Source organism: Etheostoma cragini, chromosome 7, assembly GCF_013103735.1.
Source record: "Etheostoma cragini isolate CJK2018 chromosome 7, CSU_Ecrag_1.0, whole genome shotgun sequence".
NCBI lineage: Eukaryota > Metazoa > Chordata > Actinopteri > Perciformes > Percidae > Etheostoma > Etheostoma cragini.
Genome location: NC_048413.1, coordinates 17,834,133 through 17,851,909, shown reverse-complemented (window position 1 = coordinate 17,851,909; position 17,777 = coordinate 17,834,133). Strand labels below are relative to the sequence as shown.

General features: G+C 39.5%; 1 protein-coding gene across 4 annotated transcripts; it reads right to left on the bottom strand.

Moving 5' to 3' along the window:
* Nucleotides 1-963: 963 nt before the first annotated feature.
* Nucleotides 964-5,619, bottom strand: ttll9 (tubulin tyrosine ligase-like family, member 9). Of its 4 annotated transcripts, XM_034877826.1 has the most exons (15): nucleotides 5,473-5,619; nucleotides 5,146-5,192; nucleotides 4,916-5,008; nucleotides 4,718-4,829; nucleotides 4,400-4,585; nucleotides 4,196-4,264; nucleotides 3,998-4,088; nucleotides 3,806-3,846; nucleotides 3,624-3,711; nucleotides 3,326-3,384; nucleotides 2,509-2,705; nucleotides 1,947-2,060; nucleotides 1,491-1,615; nucleotides 1,201-1,289; nucleotides 964-1,080 (listed from the first exon to the last, which is right to left on the bottom strand). In XM_034877826.1, the coding sequence occupies exons 1-14, from the start codon at nucleotides 5,485-5,487 to the stop codon at nucleotides 1,219-1,221; spliced, it is 1,308 nt and encodes a 435-aa protein (XP_034733717.1). In that variant the 5' UTR covers nucleotides 5,488-5,619; the 3' UTR covers nucleotides 964-1,080; nucleotides 1,201-1,218. The 4 variants fall into 4 exon arrangements, with proteins under 4 accessions (XP_034733717.1, XP_034733718.1, XP_034733719.1 ...); XM_034877827.1 differs by lacking the exon at nucleotides 964-1,080 and having other exon boundaries at nucleotides 1,105-1,289; nucleotides 4,935-5,008; XM_034877828.1 differs by lacking the exons at nucleotides 964-1,080; nucleotides 3,806-3,846; nucleotides 3,998-4,088 and having other exon boundaries at nucleotides 1,105-1,289.
* Between the last annotated feature and the right edge of the window lie 12,158 nt (nucleotides 5,620-17,777).

Below are 17,777 nucleotides of genomic sequence, written 5' to 3'. Positions count from 1 at the left end.
ATGGCCGTTACTAGTGGAGTTTGTGATGTTGGAATGTATTTGTTTTCAATGCTCTTACTTTACTTGATGTTGCATTTTATCTTTTCTTTGGTGCCTCATGTTTTGAGACATATTTTCAGAGCATCTTCGGCTGAAAAGAAAGACGTGCAAAGAGTGGTGGTGGACTGCAGTGATGCAATTTGTTTCAGACATATTTGTGCAAATGGTTTAAAAATGTTTGGTTACAAGGGCTTTTCATGTTTGAACAGCTTGAATTGTAGTCTATAATAATATACTGTATTTTGCATAGAGCTGAGCTCTTTCTACCATTGAAGACAGTGTAATGTTTGCTACGAATGTAAATGCATATTTTTCCAAATTTTATATACCATAGTTATATTTGATAAGTGTTGTTGTTGACGTGTATTCATTATTGTCATTATTATATTTACATTGTCATGCACACAAAGAAATTATTGAGAGCTGAATGTAACTTAATGTCTGCTGTGCTGTACCTTTGGTTATCATAATAGGAAATATGGAATTTCAACACATCATAGCTGTAATGCTGTTACATGGTATTGTTATACATATCACCTCCATGCACCACTGCATACTTAAAGTCTGTAGAACACAGTACGTTAGTGTCTTATCTGTTTGTTGTGATTGACCATGTACACTTAATTCATGGGAACACTACATCAATGTAAACAATGTGATATGTATTCAGACTGCACCTCTTTACCTAATATTCATGTCAAGTATCCGAGCCATAGATAAGGGAAAATGTGGGGCGATGTTATTATTAATGTGTACATTATGTTGACACGCAGGCAGAAAGATTGTGGTATGTATTTTCTCAATGTCGAATGCAAGTATTTGTATGGCATAGAAATAAATGTTTTGCACAGAGATATTAATCCAATGGCCATTCTTTGGAGCAATGAATCTTTGGAATGAAGAAATGATACATAGTTTACAACAGTTTTTTATTTCTGTCACTGCTAAAATCCCAAACAAGACCAGCCTGTACTCTGCAATTGAAGGTGTTGAAAATGTTGCTTTCCTTCATACCAGGAATTCAGATTTCAACATTGAAATCTGATCATATCGTAACAAATAGCTAAATTTGCATGAAATATAATTCATGTTTTTCAGTTATTTATGGTCAACAGAGCCTGTATTCTCCAAGACAAATGCCACATGCTATAGTGGTGGGACATAGTAATGACGAGTGTGCTACATCTTCTTTTGGCCTGGAAATGGTTTTAGAAGCCGGCGAAGCTGCTTCTCTCTGTCATTCACACAACCTGCAAAAAAGACCCGTCTTATTTTCGCAGCAATTAGTAATAATAGAATTAAAAAGGCTTTTTTACATTATCAAATACCGTCTTTCTGCATGCATGCGTTTGCATATTTATCGGAATGCCTTACAATTGATTTCTTAATCTAAAAATTTTTAGCCTTTTGTTGCCTCAAAAAGTGTGTATTAGCACTAGCAGTCACGTTACCTAAGTGTGTGTTGGCAGTGAAACATGAACTGCCAAATGTTTCCACGTTGACGTCCTCCCGATAGACAGGCCCATCGTTCCACATGAGATCATAGCCACCCACCCTTTTCTCCTGCCCAGTCAGCCTAGTGAGAGCAAAACACAGCTAATTAGGACGCAGTGACAAAGAGATTAAAGAAACTCATGTTAATGTCCGTTGTACAGCATTCGCCTTGAAATCTGAGGGAAATTGTAATACTTAGTTTAATGTTGCAAGGGCAATCTGTTATAGTGCGTCTTTCCAGCCGTGTTCTTAACTTTTAAATATACCACAACCCAAGATTATACTTATAAGTTGTATAGATTGGTGACTATCATTAAAGAATGTGATGTCTATAATAAACGGAGGGAAAGAGAGCCCTCATGTCTTGTTCCCTGATCACAAAGAGGCAAACTCATGATGAGAAAGGCGTTTACCTTCCCTCCATATCAACAACATTCAAAGTGTCTTCAAGCAGCCGGCACTTCATCTCGTAATCCTCTTGACTACTGGGTGTGTGTGACGGAGACGCGTTCACCTCAATTAACCACCTGCAAAAAGATGGAGGGTGATGACATTCATCAACATTTACTTACCTTTTGAGCAGGCATTTGGCCAATCCCTTAGCACATCCACATCTCAAAAAAGAATGCTGGGAAGTTACAAGCAAGGGAATGAATAATACAATACTGGCATTGGACGGAGGCACTATCATTGGTGTGCTGGTTCATTTACAGCTGAATTATTGCAAACCAGTCAATTTTTCTTTTGCTTTGCAGATTTATGAGGTTAATCATACATGGTTATTTTTGGAGCCTAACACTAACAGATTTACTGCTTTGTTTTTCAGTATCTAGGAAGGCAAGTCCAACAATGTTTGCTTGTCTGTGCATGGGCTTGTCTGTGCTTCTTTGTGAGCATGCATGCCTTACTGCATGTTTGCAAGTGAATATGTGGAGGTGATGATACATTGTACTTTATGACAGTATGAGCACTTACGGTTTGAGGTTCTGATCCAGCAGAATGTCGTACCCATAGAGTTCAAAGCAGTGTTTGTCATTGATAATGACCTTTTGTACACTCTGGAGACTGCGGACAAAGATGTTATCCATCTCTGTGAACAGGGTTTCTACTGTCTCTCTGCCGTGTTTTGCGGTCAGGTATCTTCGAAGCTGCTGCATCTGCCATTTACATCCCTATTTAGAGATTAGATTTAGAGATTAATTAAAAAAAAAAAAAATGAAGGGATAAAGAGAAGCTAGTTTTGGTAAAAGGGAGACATTTAGGGAAAAACTAATCTTTAAAGGTGCAATACGCAATACTGACAGCTAGTGTTTAAAATAGCTACTGCAGTACAAATTTTAAAAAGCCTCCTAAAGAGTCGCCTCCCCCTACCCCTCCTCTCCAGACTCAAAGTTCACGTTGGTTGCCAGGCTGAAACCGGAGCCTCAAACAATGTTGCTAATGTGCGTAACAAATGTTGAAATGACATAAAATGCCCATCCCTAGTAGCTGTGATAAAGTAGCCTGAACGTAATGCTTACATGTTCAGGACGAAATTAGCCAACTTGGCGCCAGACTGGGCCGTTGATAACAACACAGAAGCCAAAACACAAACAGACATTCTGTCATGAAACGGAAATTTCAAAAGGAGAAAAATATGGAATTAGCATTGTTGTCAGAAGAGATAGTATTTCAACTTAGCATGTTTCGTTAATATCTGATGACACATTGGGGTCATTTTTTGAATTATCACAGTAAATATATTACAAAAATTGGACCTTTACCTATTCTCTGACTTTCCAGAATTACACACCTTTTCAGGATCGTAGTCGGGCGCTGTTTTCTGGACAGCAACATTGGTGAGGTGCATATCTGAAGAATGGCACTAAGTAGAACTTGGGAACTTTAACAGTGATGTGGATGAATGCGATGAAATTAGGAACAGTCTCTGAAATTGGGTCAAACCGGGCTATTTAAAACAGATTTTGCTTGCATATTTCATTAGACAAAGGCTCAACTTTTTAAGGGATGAACTCCAGAACCAGATCACACCAGTGTTAGACATTTACATAAATGGTGCAAAACTCTAATGATAGTGAAAAAAAAGATACACTTGTCATCAATACTGCTAAGGGAGAAGCGGGTGCTTGAGAAGCGTCCAAAGCCATCTCGATATAGCCAGGCCTTCAAAGGAACATACTGAAACAAACATGCACAAACAATAATTCACTCATGCAGAAAAAATTATATAACTTTACATACAAAAATTTGATTTACAAGGTTCAGTACATACTGATGTGACCAGCACATAGACCCTCAGATCAAATTTTCTGCCTGTGGCAACACAAAGCATAAAAAAGTAAGATGGGATATACCTCTAATTCTATTTGCTCACTAATCCTCCAGTCCATTACATTTTTAGTTTTTAAATTAAATTAGATTTACAGTAAAGTACAGTAAAAGTATTTTTCATTCAGTTTATTACCATTAATAAGGTAGGGGTTCTCTATATAACGTTGTGCCACATAGCTTTCCACTTGAGCTGCATCCTTCTGTTCCTCTGAGCGGATGCCGTCCTGAGTTAACACAATAATACCAATTTGAATTTATGGGTGTATGTAGAATGTCTGCTTTTAGTCATTTAATATACACCAAATTCCTCGATTAAATACATACACCTTACCTTCTTCCAATCCATGATGTCTTTCAGTTTCCTGAACAGGAAAATGCCTTTTCCTTGAGATTTTGCTACCTAAATAAACATACCAGTTCATTATCATCACTTAATATATTTACTTATTTTATTTTAGTTTCTAATTTAGTGCAAATACTGAATAAAAGATAATTGCATTGCACTGAATTACATCTATTTTCTAATTAAGCTAACCGGCTTCATTATCCAGGTGCTACCAGGGCTTCTTTTGAATTCCTCTACAAAGAGATGATATTCGCTGGGCAGTGCAAAAGTGCAGGGGAAAAAATCACATCTGGATGCCTCCAAGCGACCAATATCCCTTTCCTGATTTTTCCGATATCGTTTGAGGTTTTTCACCATGAGGTTTTTGCGAGTCAGCTGTAATATCAAACATAAAAACACAGAGAAAGACTACATGACAACATGTTGATGATATGTAAGATATTTTATATATGATTATTAAATCTCCAGATTATAGTCTCAAAACATGCTGGACTGATGCTGCCTCACCTCATAATGGTTGCGAAAGTGGTTTATCCTTACATGTTCTTCCATGTACGAATGATCAAAATTTTCCCTGAGCCAGCCCACATCACACCAGTTGAAGTCCCACTCTCCTTCACTGTGATAAAAAATAAAAAATAACAGTTTGAAGCCAAAACAATGACAGATAAACTGATATGATGATGAACAGACAACACTACTCACTCTTTGACTTCAACCCAACCTGGTCTTTGGCGCAGGACATCCTGTATGGTGTTGAGTGGGCCACATTTGTAACGCACACAACTTCTTCCTTCCCTAAAGGGACATTGTAACATAGTCACTGTTTCCAGTATTTTTTAGGTTAATTTGTTGTCAATCTACAACCCAGGGCTGCACAACAAAATGCAATGTGAATAACCAACTTCATTAACCAACTTAAGAGCAATACTCACCGCTCCTCACTTTTGCTACAGTCATGTGAAACTTTGTATCCAGATGTCTGCAAAGTAGGGGAAATCAAATCGATATTTAGCCTAATTCCCCATGGTGTTGAGTACAAAGTTTTATTTTACACACACTTTACAGTTGCAGACTACACATCATTTAGCAACTCCTCTGGTATGCTAACTACTAGCTAGCTATAACCCACTTCAGCAGTAACACTAGCTAGCTAGTTGCAACTTTGCTAACGCAAGTCAATCAAACAAGCCATCTTGACCTATAGCATCAAGAGTAAAAAAAGCCTAACGCCCGATGCACACATAGTGCTTTCTCTTTACCTTATACTTTGACATGGAGGCGCACGATATTTTTATATGGTATTAGAAAACTAAGTTAGTCAACTAGCTTAATATTAAAAAACATGCGTCTAGCTGGCAAAGCTAGCCAGTCCGAGCAGTGTTTGGCAGCTGTTGTCATGGTAACCATCTTTTTTTTTTAACCACTATGTTGCTTGGCAAGGACACTATGTGGTTACCATGACAACATCCATGGTAGATGCTCCGTCCTGTAGCCTCCACAATATAGCTCAAAATTAAACCCCCTTAAAATGAAGCTCGTTAAAAAAAACTAAAAATACCATTTCAAGAGCAGAAGTCAAGTTTGCAGTCATGATTAGTGTATTGTTTTTAATTGTCAAAACAGTTATGATTTCATTTGAATGTGTTTTTACACATTCAAATAACTTACAAGTAATATTATCTAGTACAATTTATTATAATTTAGTCCAACAGAGTTATCATAGTTTCAGATAGAGCAGTTAGTCTTAATCCATTAGTCACTGGCCTACCAGAAGTTTGAGTTTACAGTCTCAAGTGTAGCCTAAAGATATTGCCTTGTAAATGTATTAGGCTTACATCTTAAAACACTGAAAAAACGATGCACCTATCGTCAGCCTTAAACTTTTCCATAAAGTCACCACTTAGTGGCGCCAAAGCATCATCTAACTGAGTAAAACATTGCAGTTTGATTTTTCTTTCAGTATGAGCTATTACTTGCTTAATCACTGCAATTAACACAGCGACTTATCTTCCAATATGCTACCCTAGCTGTTTGTTTGCTTTGGATATGTGAATGAATTGCTAAATAGGCTTAAAGTAACATTTTCCTAACTTTTTTTAATTTTGCAACTGCATGGACAAAGTTTACTCCCAACCCCATCCCTTCTTGGATTTGTCTAACTAGATGTTTTTCTTATGTGAATGCGTTATTCCCTCTGATAGGACATACAGACACATGACATATAACATATAGACATAACCAAAAGTATATGGTTAATGTAAAATAAACACAAATAGTAAGTTGTTTACATAGTTGTCCCTTTAACTATTTTATTTTATTTTTTTAAGTAATTATAACCAAATGTGATCCCCCAACAAAATAATATAAAGGGAAAACATCAACATTGTTGGATTGATGTTGAAAACATTTAACTTTTTTATATGAGATAATGCTTAAGGTAACAAAACATGGCCAAAGGACAAGTGGCCCTGTGACTGCACCCATGATTTACCATGATAGTTGTTATGAATGTTATGAAAGAAAATGAGGAGAGAGCTGGATCATACCTAACTTTTGACCTCTAGATGTTAAGAAAGACCCTCTATGGCACATTGAGAAAACCCCCTGCCCTGCATGTTCACCCCTTCACAAATTCATTGTATGGTTAAGTTGGATTTGTTTCTTAATGCCAGGTGTCATGTATCTTATTTCAGGATGCATTACTTTCCCTGGAAAAAATAAGGGGGTACATGTCTCATTGAATCCAGTGGGTTGTTGGGACAGGGCATTGGATTCTTCCACATTTCTAAATGCTACAGCATAATTGTAACTTAACTTGCAGCTCAAAAAAAAAACGTTTAGTTGTATTGCTTTAAACCCATTGATGTCAATTCTGTAAAAGGATCTTACACCTGAGTCAGATTCCTGTGCAAAACTAAATAAATGGGTAGATTACCGTCTTCTATAGCTGCTGTGCCTTTTTTCTTTCTCAGCCACCCAACACTAATCAAACTATCAAACATACCTTAGTCTCTGACATAAATAATCAGAACAGACTCGTGTTTAGTGCTCTAAATTGAATTGGGATGTATGGTTTGGCTAGCTACCTAAGTGTCCACAGTAGTAAAGAACACAGGCGAGGCCTCTCAGCTGTGTGTAATAGAATTGCTCTTAGCTGAGCCAAAACCCAGTCTCAAAACTTTCAAACCATGCAAGTTGTCTACTTTTTTTGTCATGCAAATACAGCTGTGACAAAACATGACATATTGTTAGAAGGACTGACTTTTCTGCAAAGTTCTGTCACACGAACTTTGGTATTATCACTAACAATAGCAAAGATGAAGAACAGAAAACCTAGTAAAACATGGCAGTGCTAATATATTTCATATCCAAAACAGCTGGCTATCTATGATGGCATTAGTTTCTTTCAAACTTCATCAACATCATCTCTCTCTCACAAAAGCGTAGCCTGGCATCTTTCCTTTGATCATGTTTTTATTTTGCAGAGGAGATGTACATGTGGGTGTTCATTAAGTCTTCAAAATAGTGTCAATAAATATTTCCATCTCCTCCAGATCTGCTATACATGTCATAATACATGATGGCTGGTTGGAGTCAACAAGAATGTGATTGTATATCAAAATATCTAACTTTGGGGCACCCTTGATGTTTTTAGACAAAATATAGCACCTGGAAATTGTTGCAGCTTCCAAAGCCAGCAGTTTCCGTCAACAACCCTACCACAGCATTACAAATTCCATTTTGAGCCAGATTTCCTGCACTTGTGTCCGCGTCAGTGCAATGCAGGGTTTTTGGTTTGGCAGTCATCCCTTTAGATAATTTACATCAGTAGTAGCTTTACCCATTATGCTTATACTCTTTTGGCTAACCACATGTGTTTTTGTCCTAATGCAACATGAAAAAACAACTCCACGATCCCCAGTATCTTGGAATGGAAATTGTTTTTGAGGATCAACCCATGAATTGGTTCCTTTCAAACATGTAGCCTGTGTTTTTTATGGATCTGAAATTAAATTCCAACTTTATTGTCCAATTAAGAATGCGTTTTTAAATCTAGACATTTCAATACCCCCACTCATTGTGAAGCATCCCACAATAAGTGATTATCGTTATTTCTGATAAACCATTTGCTCCTCAACATCGACCACAAGTAAGAAATCTGTGGTATCCAGTAGCATCAGCTGTTACTTATAAAGAAGGCATCTTGCTGACTTTAGAGTTAGAAAATCCTCATCTTGGAATAACTCTGGTGGTTTGGTGAAAGGTTCAGCTCGACCATAAATGTTTCTGCAGTCAACCCTGTTCAACCCCTCACCACATGCAGAGGAAACACATCTGCTATCTGACAGCTTAAGGTCAAGAAGGCAAAGGCTTAAACAGACAAGCACCATTTGTCTATTCTGTTAGTTTTTTTTTGTTTTATCTCTGTATAGTGTCAAACTGGAAGTGAGCTTTTACCATATTTCAGACGTCCAATCCACGGTCCAAGCTGAAATACATACGTTAGTAAAATAATGTGAAGCGAAGTTTTTAACGTTATTTTACTTTGACCGTAATATAAATAACTCTTCTTGAATTCTTGTGATCTAAAAAAGTATCACTAAATGAATGGGCACCCTAGTCTGGCTATCACCCGACCAAGCCAAGCTCAACAGATTTGAGACTGAGCATTGGTCCGGGGAGTCTGCTCTGTGTTTTCTCTACACAAGAGGCATGAGCAACAATTAAGTTCAAATGACTCTCTACCCAATTGGATAGTCCTTCAACCAATCAGATCAACCAAACCAACCAATCCTTCAACCAAATGATCCCGGTGACATAGAAGCAACAGCAGCATCATGAGGTTGCTTGCTGCGCTTTGGTGGCGTTGGTGGCCGCTATGTTGAATGTACACAAGAATCTGCTTGCTTTCTTCCCTATCGTCATTCTGTGTTAAACTGTGTTAAAATAGCAGGCCAGGTAGATAAACCAGTACGTGATTGGTTCCCGCAAAATTGTTAACTGAAGCATGAGAATTAAACGTGCAGATTCCTCAGAAGTCATTATTCATTAGGAGAACATTATGGTATACACTAATGTATGTTAGAAAATTCATGCTTTCCTTATTAAATGCACAATTTTTGTGGTTATCCACTCTACTAAAAGGGTTAAAGGACAAAAACGACAACGTCGTTCCACTGGTCATGACTGTTTTCCCAAGATGGCGCCTGCCTTTATACTGAACAGTACTGTCTTTATAAACTGTCTTTTTAATGAACTGTCTGTACACCTAAATAGTTCTCAATGCTTCTATACAGGGACCCTCATTATGCCACTGTGGAAGTGTGGTGCTCTTTTTAGCCTTGATAGTGGTATAGAAATAGCGATTTCTTTTTACTTTTGCGTTCCCTGACTACTAGCGTAATGAGCTAATTAAGGGTTTGTGCTAAAACTGGTCACATTTGATTAGCATGAAAACGTTTCCCAGAGAACAGATGGTCTCTATCATATAGAGGCTGTTCTCAAAATACTGGGTGGAACAAACAGAAGGCTGAGATTGTTTCTATCCGGCTCTCACAGACTATTGTTTTTTCAAGCTCGGAATACAACACAAACAGAGAGAGTGTGACTTTGTTCTCTGCTCAGAACACTGTTACTCCACTATACCTTTACAAAGCAAACATTTACTTGCTACTATATTAATGTTCTGACTGGCAAGTAGGCTACGGCCTTTTTAACAACTAATAATATTCCACAAATACTGCCAGACTAGATTGTAATTCCAACTAACAAAAAATGAACGTTTATGTATCAGTGGCCCTGCTTCACATTTTACATCCACTTCCTTTCTGATTACGGTTTTCTCCTTCACTCATTATATGTAAAGAACTGTACATCACAGTTCCTCATGTTCAGTTGAACAGGCATGGAAGTTTTTAATTGTTTCTGTGCTCCTGTCTCAGTAACTCCATGGGACTCCTGGGCTAAGGACTGCAAATCCCCCAGGCTTTGCACACCCAAAAATATTATATAATAAAACCTACGAGGAGGCCAAGAAAAACAGGATGGAGTGGTCACTGAAATCCTCCTGAACTGTATTACATTTCACACGTCTCCCAAACAATTGGCAACATTATTCTAGAAGGCGCAGACCTCCCCAGTTGCTTCTGCGTCAGCTCTGCATAGTTATGCTGAATTAGGCCCTCATCATGATCGGGAAATCAACATGCTAGTCTTCTGCCGACTCCGCTAATTTCCTGCTAACTTCCTGTGGACTCTGCTAGAATGGGCTAACTGGCCAGCTGGCCGGTCAGGATTCCAAATGTAAACATCATAGACAATACTGGGGAAAAGGTGGAGAAGATGAGCTCAGGCTAGCAAGACTGTGTCTGCGTTCATCTCCATTGCTTCATCAGAGGGCGCAACGAGGCAGAGGAAATTGAACAGCGTCTGTGACTTCTCTGCTTGGCATCCTCTAGCCAGTGTGCATGCGTTGGATGGTGAGTGGCCCCCATGCCTTTGACCGTTTTCAGCGGGATGTCTTGAGCTGTGGTGTCCTTTCACCAAGACTTGGCTGGATTATGGAGTGCTGATGCCATTCAACCAAGTGACTCTTTTTCTATATGCCGATGTGACGGCCGCATTCTGAATCATGTACACCTTTAAGGAGCTGATGGGATAACATTTCACGGGAATCGTTACATATACAAAATCCTTAATTACTTAATTTAATGGATTGATTGAGTGATTTATTGATTGACTAAATAGGCCGAGAACCCACCATGATGAGTTTCCCACTGCTGCCCTATAATCAACATTTCACAAGCACATGTTGGAATGCAGAAACTGGATATGCTGGCACATGATCTGAAACCTGATGTCTGACTTCTTGAAGTAAACAGGGAGAAAAACAGTGAAAAAGCAAGTTTCTGTAGAATTAATTATTACTGGGAAATACTCTAAGTTTGTTGGGAAAACTTGGTAGGTCCACAATGTATTTTTATACTGTAATTGCTAATGAACACAAGCTTAAACAATTGAAGTTGTTTAATGTGGTGTATAATGCAATGGGAATAAAGTGAGAGATATCTAATGAAATAAGGGCTGCTATTAGGTTTCATACCTCAATTCATTTGTATTGCCTTGATCAGCTACACCAAACCATTGTATCCATGGAGATTTTGTACCATGCATTTCTATTCTTGACTACATTTACTGCAAGCAACCATCCATGATCATGAATCTTATGATCACACTGCAACATAAGATTCACCAGTCCTTCACAGACAAGAAAACACCCAGAATGATACCTTTAAAGCATGCATGCATCATTTGACCGCTAAACCACATGCAGTCAGCTTTCTGATAGCGTTCTGTCTCCTCAACTCTGGTCAGGAGAAGGAAAACAGAATATGGTCTTCATTTATGTGGAATTTTCTCTTTTCACAGCTTGGGGAATGTGCCAGAGAATTGGGGTATGGCACAAAACCATAGCCTTGGGGAATTTGGGGAGAAACCAGAGGGCAATCATGAGTCAGACACATTTAGGTTGGATTCCTAAGTAGCAAAGTACAAATCCAGGACTGCTTGTGTATGTAAGCCAGTGAGTGAGAAAGTTATCAGTGTGGAAGATCATTATGCTGAAGCGTCTAAATAAAATCCTCATTCATCCCATTAAGGTTGTGTTCAAAATAATAGCAGTCCAACATCACTAACCTCATAAATCATATTTTTGGGTAGAAGTGATATTTCTACATGGCAAATAATTTACTAGTAAGTGAGGAGTCCTAGAAAACCAACAGACCCAACAGTCATGACATGCATGCTGCTCATTCTGTGTAATTGAATCTGTATTTGAAAGGGCCATGTCCAGAAAATAGCAGTGTTGTGTTCAATGAGTGAGGTGATTGATTCTGTGAGGAAACAGGTGTCAATCATGGCCCATATTTAAGGAAGGAAGAAAGAAAACGTTGTGCATGCTGGTTATAGTACATTTTCAAACTGAAATACTCGTTCTAGACATTGGTCTGAGGAACAGCGGACTTTGATCAAAAAGTTGACTGGAGAGGGGAAAACATACAAAGAAGTGCAGAAAATTATAGGATAATCAGCCAAAATGATTTCAGATACCTTGAAATGGCATCCAAGCCTGAACAACGTGGGAAAATACGGTCAACTACCATTTGAATGGATCGAAGAAAAGCCAAAATGGTAATGGCTTAACCAATGATCAGCTCCAGGAAAATGAAAGAAGACTTAAAGTTACCTGTGGGTACTGTTACGATCAGCAGAAGGCTATGTGAAGAAAAGCTATCAGCTTGAAGCCCCTGCAAAGTCCCATTGCTGAAAAGATTTTGCCAAAGGACAAATTGACTGTCCAAAGGAGAAATTGTGCAACATACTGAGGTCTTGTTGCCTTATGCTGAAGAGTATATGCCTTTGAAATGGGTCTTTCAATGGAATGTAGTTCAATCCTCCTGGGCAGGAATACCTGTTCACAGGTGTCAGAAGTTGGTTGACTCCATGCAACACAGATGTGAAGGAGTTTTCAGAAATAATGGTCGTGCAACTAAATATTAGCAAACCCTTGAGAAATATATTAGTTCATACAGTAAATGTTTGAGTTTGTAAATAAAAATACAAATACTGCTTTTTTTTGAACAGCCTAATGTTCCTTTTTTATTATTCACTTTTTTTTAACACACTGCTATTTTTCTGAACACATTATACCTCAAGCTCAGCAGGTAAGACTTGATGTTTTATTTAAAATTCTTCTACCCATTAGTTTACCTTTAGATAATTATTTCCACATGTAATGGAGAAAAATAAGAGTTGAATCTTACAGATTTCCTCTGATCAGATGTTTGATAGTAATGATCAACCCCAGGAGGCAACATAAAATGAAATGAAAGGAAATTGTAGTTGGGGGCTTATTAAGATAAGTTTGTTTTTGTAAAAGTGATCTGACAGCCACACAACCTCATTAAATGTTTTCCTTTTTTACAAAATATCCCCTTCAAATTCCAAAAGGTGTTCCCATTCATGTTATTGAGCCAAAGTAAGTGATAGTACAAACTTTGAATTTAAACAGTATCTTCACAATGTCTGAGTTGAAAATCCATCTTGTCACATTGTTGTCACCTTTTGATTTTAATTGCATTTTGTGTCTGCTAAGAGGGAGAAAGGCTCTCTTAAAAATATGTCCCCACCACTGGCATTTTAGCTAACTGGGAGCTATGGTCATTAGCTGCAGCAACTCCAGTTTGCTAGCACAGATTTTTGTCGTTTTCTTTCCATATCGATAGTACTCATAGACAACTAGCGATTAAGATTTGGGTAAAAACGGCCGGAGTTCTCCTTTGAATCTGGTCTTTAGTAAGAGAAACACATGCTTCCATTGTTAGTTTTTGGCCCTCATATTTAGAATCACTGTTGGGCAGCATGACCTCCTCCTCCTCCACCATGTCTGACAGATGAGGTGCTGTGCCATGGTTATAGACTTCTTTTTTAATTCCTGTCTTTCCATTTTTGAAACAGATTGATCTATGCCTCATAAGTCCATAACAGTTAGTTTCAAAACACTGCAGATACAGAATGCAACCTGGTCTTTGTATTTTTTTGTTCTTGTGAACCTTGGTGTCTTTGGCACATCTCCGCCTACATCCCACAATGGAAAGCTGTACTAGCATTGACACTTATTAAGTCGAAAGTTGTTAAAACACAACAACAGAATCCAAAAGCAAAACACCCAGGGTTCACTGCAGACCTTGGTGAGTGATGAAGAGAAACAGACACTTTAGCCATCAATCATATTATGACATTCAGGGTTTCTAAGAGAGAGAGAGAGAGAGAGGGAGAGAGAGATTTCACTCCATTGAGTCTGTGCCCATGTCTGGCCTGCCGCCCAAATGCCTCAAAATGCAGATGTATTGCAGAGACTCCAGCTACACACATGAAGACACAAATTTCTGTAGTCATAAGTCAGAGAAAACTTTTAGACAATCACACTGAAAGTGATTTGTCTTACCTTGATCCATAAAAAAACTAACTTGAAATTCAATTTATTTATGTAAACTCTAACACTTGACATAGCCCATAGCCAGTGGTGTAGTGCTGTGGGAGCACACCAGACGACTCTCTGGTACTTTTTCTTTCTCCAAGTCAGAAAATAGAATATTGTCTGTTTGCATAAACCAATTTCACATAATGTTAAATTTTTTAAGAGCTTTTGGATCCAACCATCACTAAAGTGTATGTCATGCATCATGAGCATTGGCTGTCTGTATTTCATGCACGAAAGACAATAAAAACAGAGGGAATGGTCAACTGCTATGTTAACATTTAAGGTGTATTGACTGATTCATTACGGCAACTCATGCCCTGCGTAACATGCAAGAAAACATTCCACTTTAAAAGTTGACGGTAGCAGGAGCGGTAGCTTTTGAGCGGCACAGTGGTAATTTTTTCATCAGTCTAACGGTGTATCTATTGTCTATTGCTAGCTATAGTTACCGTAACTGTTAACTGTTAAAGATGAAAAAAAATGTGAATAGTCATGTACAGTCTGTTCCACGTGTGTGACTATTTATCCCACACAACCCCGCTTCCCCGCAGTCTTCTTCTCAGCCCCATGGCAGCTCCCAGATCCATCACCCTCATCAGCTTCCCCTGTGGCCTCATACGTCACCACCTCCTCCTCCAAACAAACACTCTTGCGGCCTGTTCAAATACCACCTCTCATCGTCCAACTGCTGCCCTTCAATATGGTCAAACCATATTGTGTCATCACGTCAACCCAGCGATTCACAACATGCCAATTTGCTCAACCTCTGTCCCCTTCCCCCCAGTCCCCTCAACTAATCCCTAATTGTCATATGAAAATAACCTTGCTCAAAACTCAATCGCTAAATAATAAAACTCTCACCCTGAATGACAATAAACTGGACTTCCTTTGCATCACCAAAACCTGGCACAAACCCCTGGACCATTTCTCACTCAACCATATTGCACCAACAGGATTCACCCACACAGACAAACCACGCACTAAGGGACGCCGAGGTGATGTTGCCAATGTTCACGGAAAAGACATTAGGATTAACACCATCTCCATCCCAGCCGCACTGTCTTTTGAACATTTCACACTCAAACTCTCTGGGCCCAGTAATCTTGTCCCTTCCATTATCTACCGGCCCCCAAGCCAAATCCCACATTCTCATATTTTTCACATTTTCTCACCCAGCTTTGTGCTATTTCACCCTCTGTCCTCACTCTTGGAGAGTTTAACTTCCACATTGACAACATCAACTGTAAATCTGCCATGGAATTTCTGGAACTATCCTGTTATCCTCGATCTGGTCTGCTCCGCTGGTCTCACAGTAATCTCTCCAGATTACTCCAGCATCAACCTCCATATCTCAGACCATCTTGCAATCATCACAAACATCAAAATCCCCATTCCTATCCCTTAACACAAGTGCAAAATCTCATTCAGTCAATTTGTTCTCTCAGCTTCTCTCTCCAATTCAACATCTGCCTCCCCTCTCAGTGTCCAATGATCCAACCCACCTCGTGGACTACTACAACAACACTCTCTTCTCCTGTCTCGACCTACTGGCTTACATTATTACTAAAACTGTCTCCTTCTCACACTCAGCGCCCTGGTGCACTCCTGAACTTCACCAAATGAAGTCCCGCAAATGTCAGCAGGAAAGACAATAACACCGGTCCACGCATACACAGTCTACTTTCACCAATACAAAAACACCCTAAACACAGCTCGGTCCTACTACCACTCACAGCTCATACACTCCGGCTCCAACAACCCCAAGACTCTCTTCCCTCCAATAAACAAACTTCTTAACCTCTTGACAACATTTCTTTAACTCTTTTCTCTAATTTTTTCAATGCACCATTTACAACAACTTGAACACCTCCCCCTGCTCCCCCCTTTCAGTCACTCTCATTTCTTTCTACTGTCCCCCATGGAGCTTTCACATTTCACCACAGGTATGAACAGCTCTACCTGCGGCCTTGATCCCATCCCATCAGCTTTTATTAAGACCTGTCTACCCTCCATTGCCCAGCTCATCACCACAATCATCAATTCTTCTCTCAGTTCCAGATCAGTCCCACTCAAGCTTGCATCAATCAACCCCATACTCTAGAAACCTGGTCTAAACCGTGTCCAACTTCCGACCCGTATCCAACCTCCGCTTGTTGCTGGTTAAATTAAAACCCACCTCTCCTCCAATAACCTGTTCGAACCATTTCAATCTGGATTCCACTCACAACACCGCACTGAAACAGTCCTTCTCAAAGTCACCAATGACCTCATCTTCTCGTCTGACTCTGCATTCTTATCATGTTCGACATCACTGCAGCCTTCGACACCATTGACAACTTCATCCTCCTGTCCCGACTGGAAACCTACTGCAACATTAGTGGCACCGCACTTTCCTGGCTCCATTCCTATCTCACCAACAGACAACACTTCATACACATCACCTCCTCCGTTTTTTTCCTCTGTCACAAGGAGTCTCCCAAGGTTCGGTGCTTGGTCCTGTCCTTTTCATCATTTACATCCTGCCAATTGGAAATATCATAAACAAACATGGTCTTCACCTCCGTTGCTAGGCTGATGATGTCCAGAGCCACATTTCATCCAAATAGATCATTACAGCTACATCCTACAACATTTCTCCTGTTTTAGCTTCTCTGCATTGGCTTCCTGTAAAATTTAGAATAGAATTTAAAATCCTTCTTCTCACCTACAAAGCTCTTCATGGTCAGGCTTCATCTTATCTTAAAGAGCTCGTAGTACCTTACAACCCTACAAGAGCACTACGCTCCCAGAATGCAGGGTTACTGGTGGGTCCTAGAATCTCTATAAGTAGAACGGGAGCTAGAGCGTTCAGCTATCAGGCCCCTCTCCTGTGGAACCAGGTTCCAGTTTGGGTCCGGGAGGCAGACACCGTCTCCACATTTAAGAGTAGGCTTAAGACTTTCCTTTATGATAAAGCCTATAGTTAGGGCATAGAATCGAATATTGTTAGGGAGTAGTAGTTAGTCACATAGTTGTCAGATTTATCTATTATATAATCAAGAATATAATAAAACTTAAGGGAGACTTGGCATACAGCCCGATCCGGTTGGGGAGAGTTCTAGCCCGACCGGGCTGGAGCTCTCTTTACCTTGTCTCTCTTGGTTTAGCTGTAATAATAGTTTTAGACAGCTGGGAACTTATTTTGATACACTGAGCTCCTCTCTCCTCTATCTTTCCATCTTTTCATTTATGTGCATCCATGTCCCAGAAATGCTTGTTACTAACCTAGCTCTGGGGAGTCATTCCCCGGAGTCCTTATGTTCTTTTTCCCCAGCATGTTCCCTTGGATCAGAGAGGCTCCAAAATCAGGGTAGCAGCTGTCGCCTTGGTCCCGCTCCATGTTCTGTGATGCCATGTTCAACTGCTACACTGCAGTGCCCAGCTACGTCCTGCTACGTCCTGCTGTGCCTTGTAATGCCGCACAGCGTCCTGCTATGCCATGAACTACTACAAAATTCTAAACCCAACCGGCCCGTCAGAAAC

What these genes read in the sequence shown, in the direction of transcription:
- ttll9 (XM_034877826.1), bottom strand. An exon ending in GAACCCCTACCTTATTAATG is followed by an intron (nt 3,847 to 3,997) that starts GTAATAAACTGA and finishes GTGTTGCCACAG; the next exon opens with GCAGAAAATTTGATCTGAGG. An exon ending in CACTGCCAACACACACTTAG is followed by an intron (nt 1,290 to 1,490) that starts GTAACGTGACTG and finishes TCTTTTTTGCAG; the next exon opens with GTTGTGTGAATGACAGAGAG.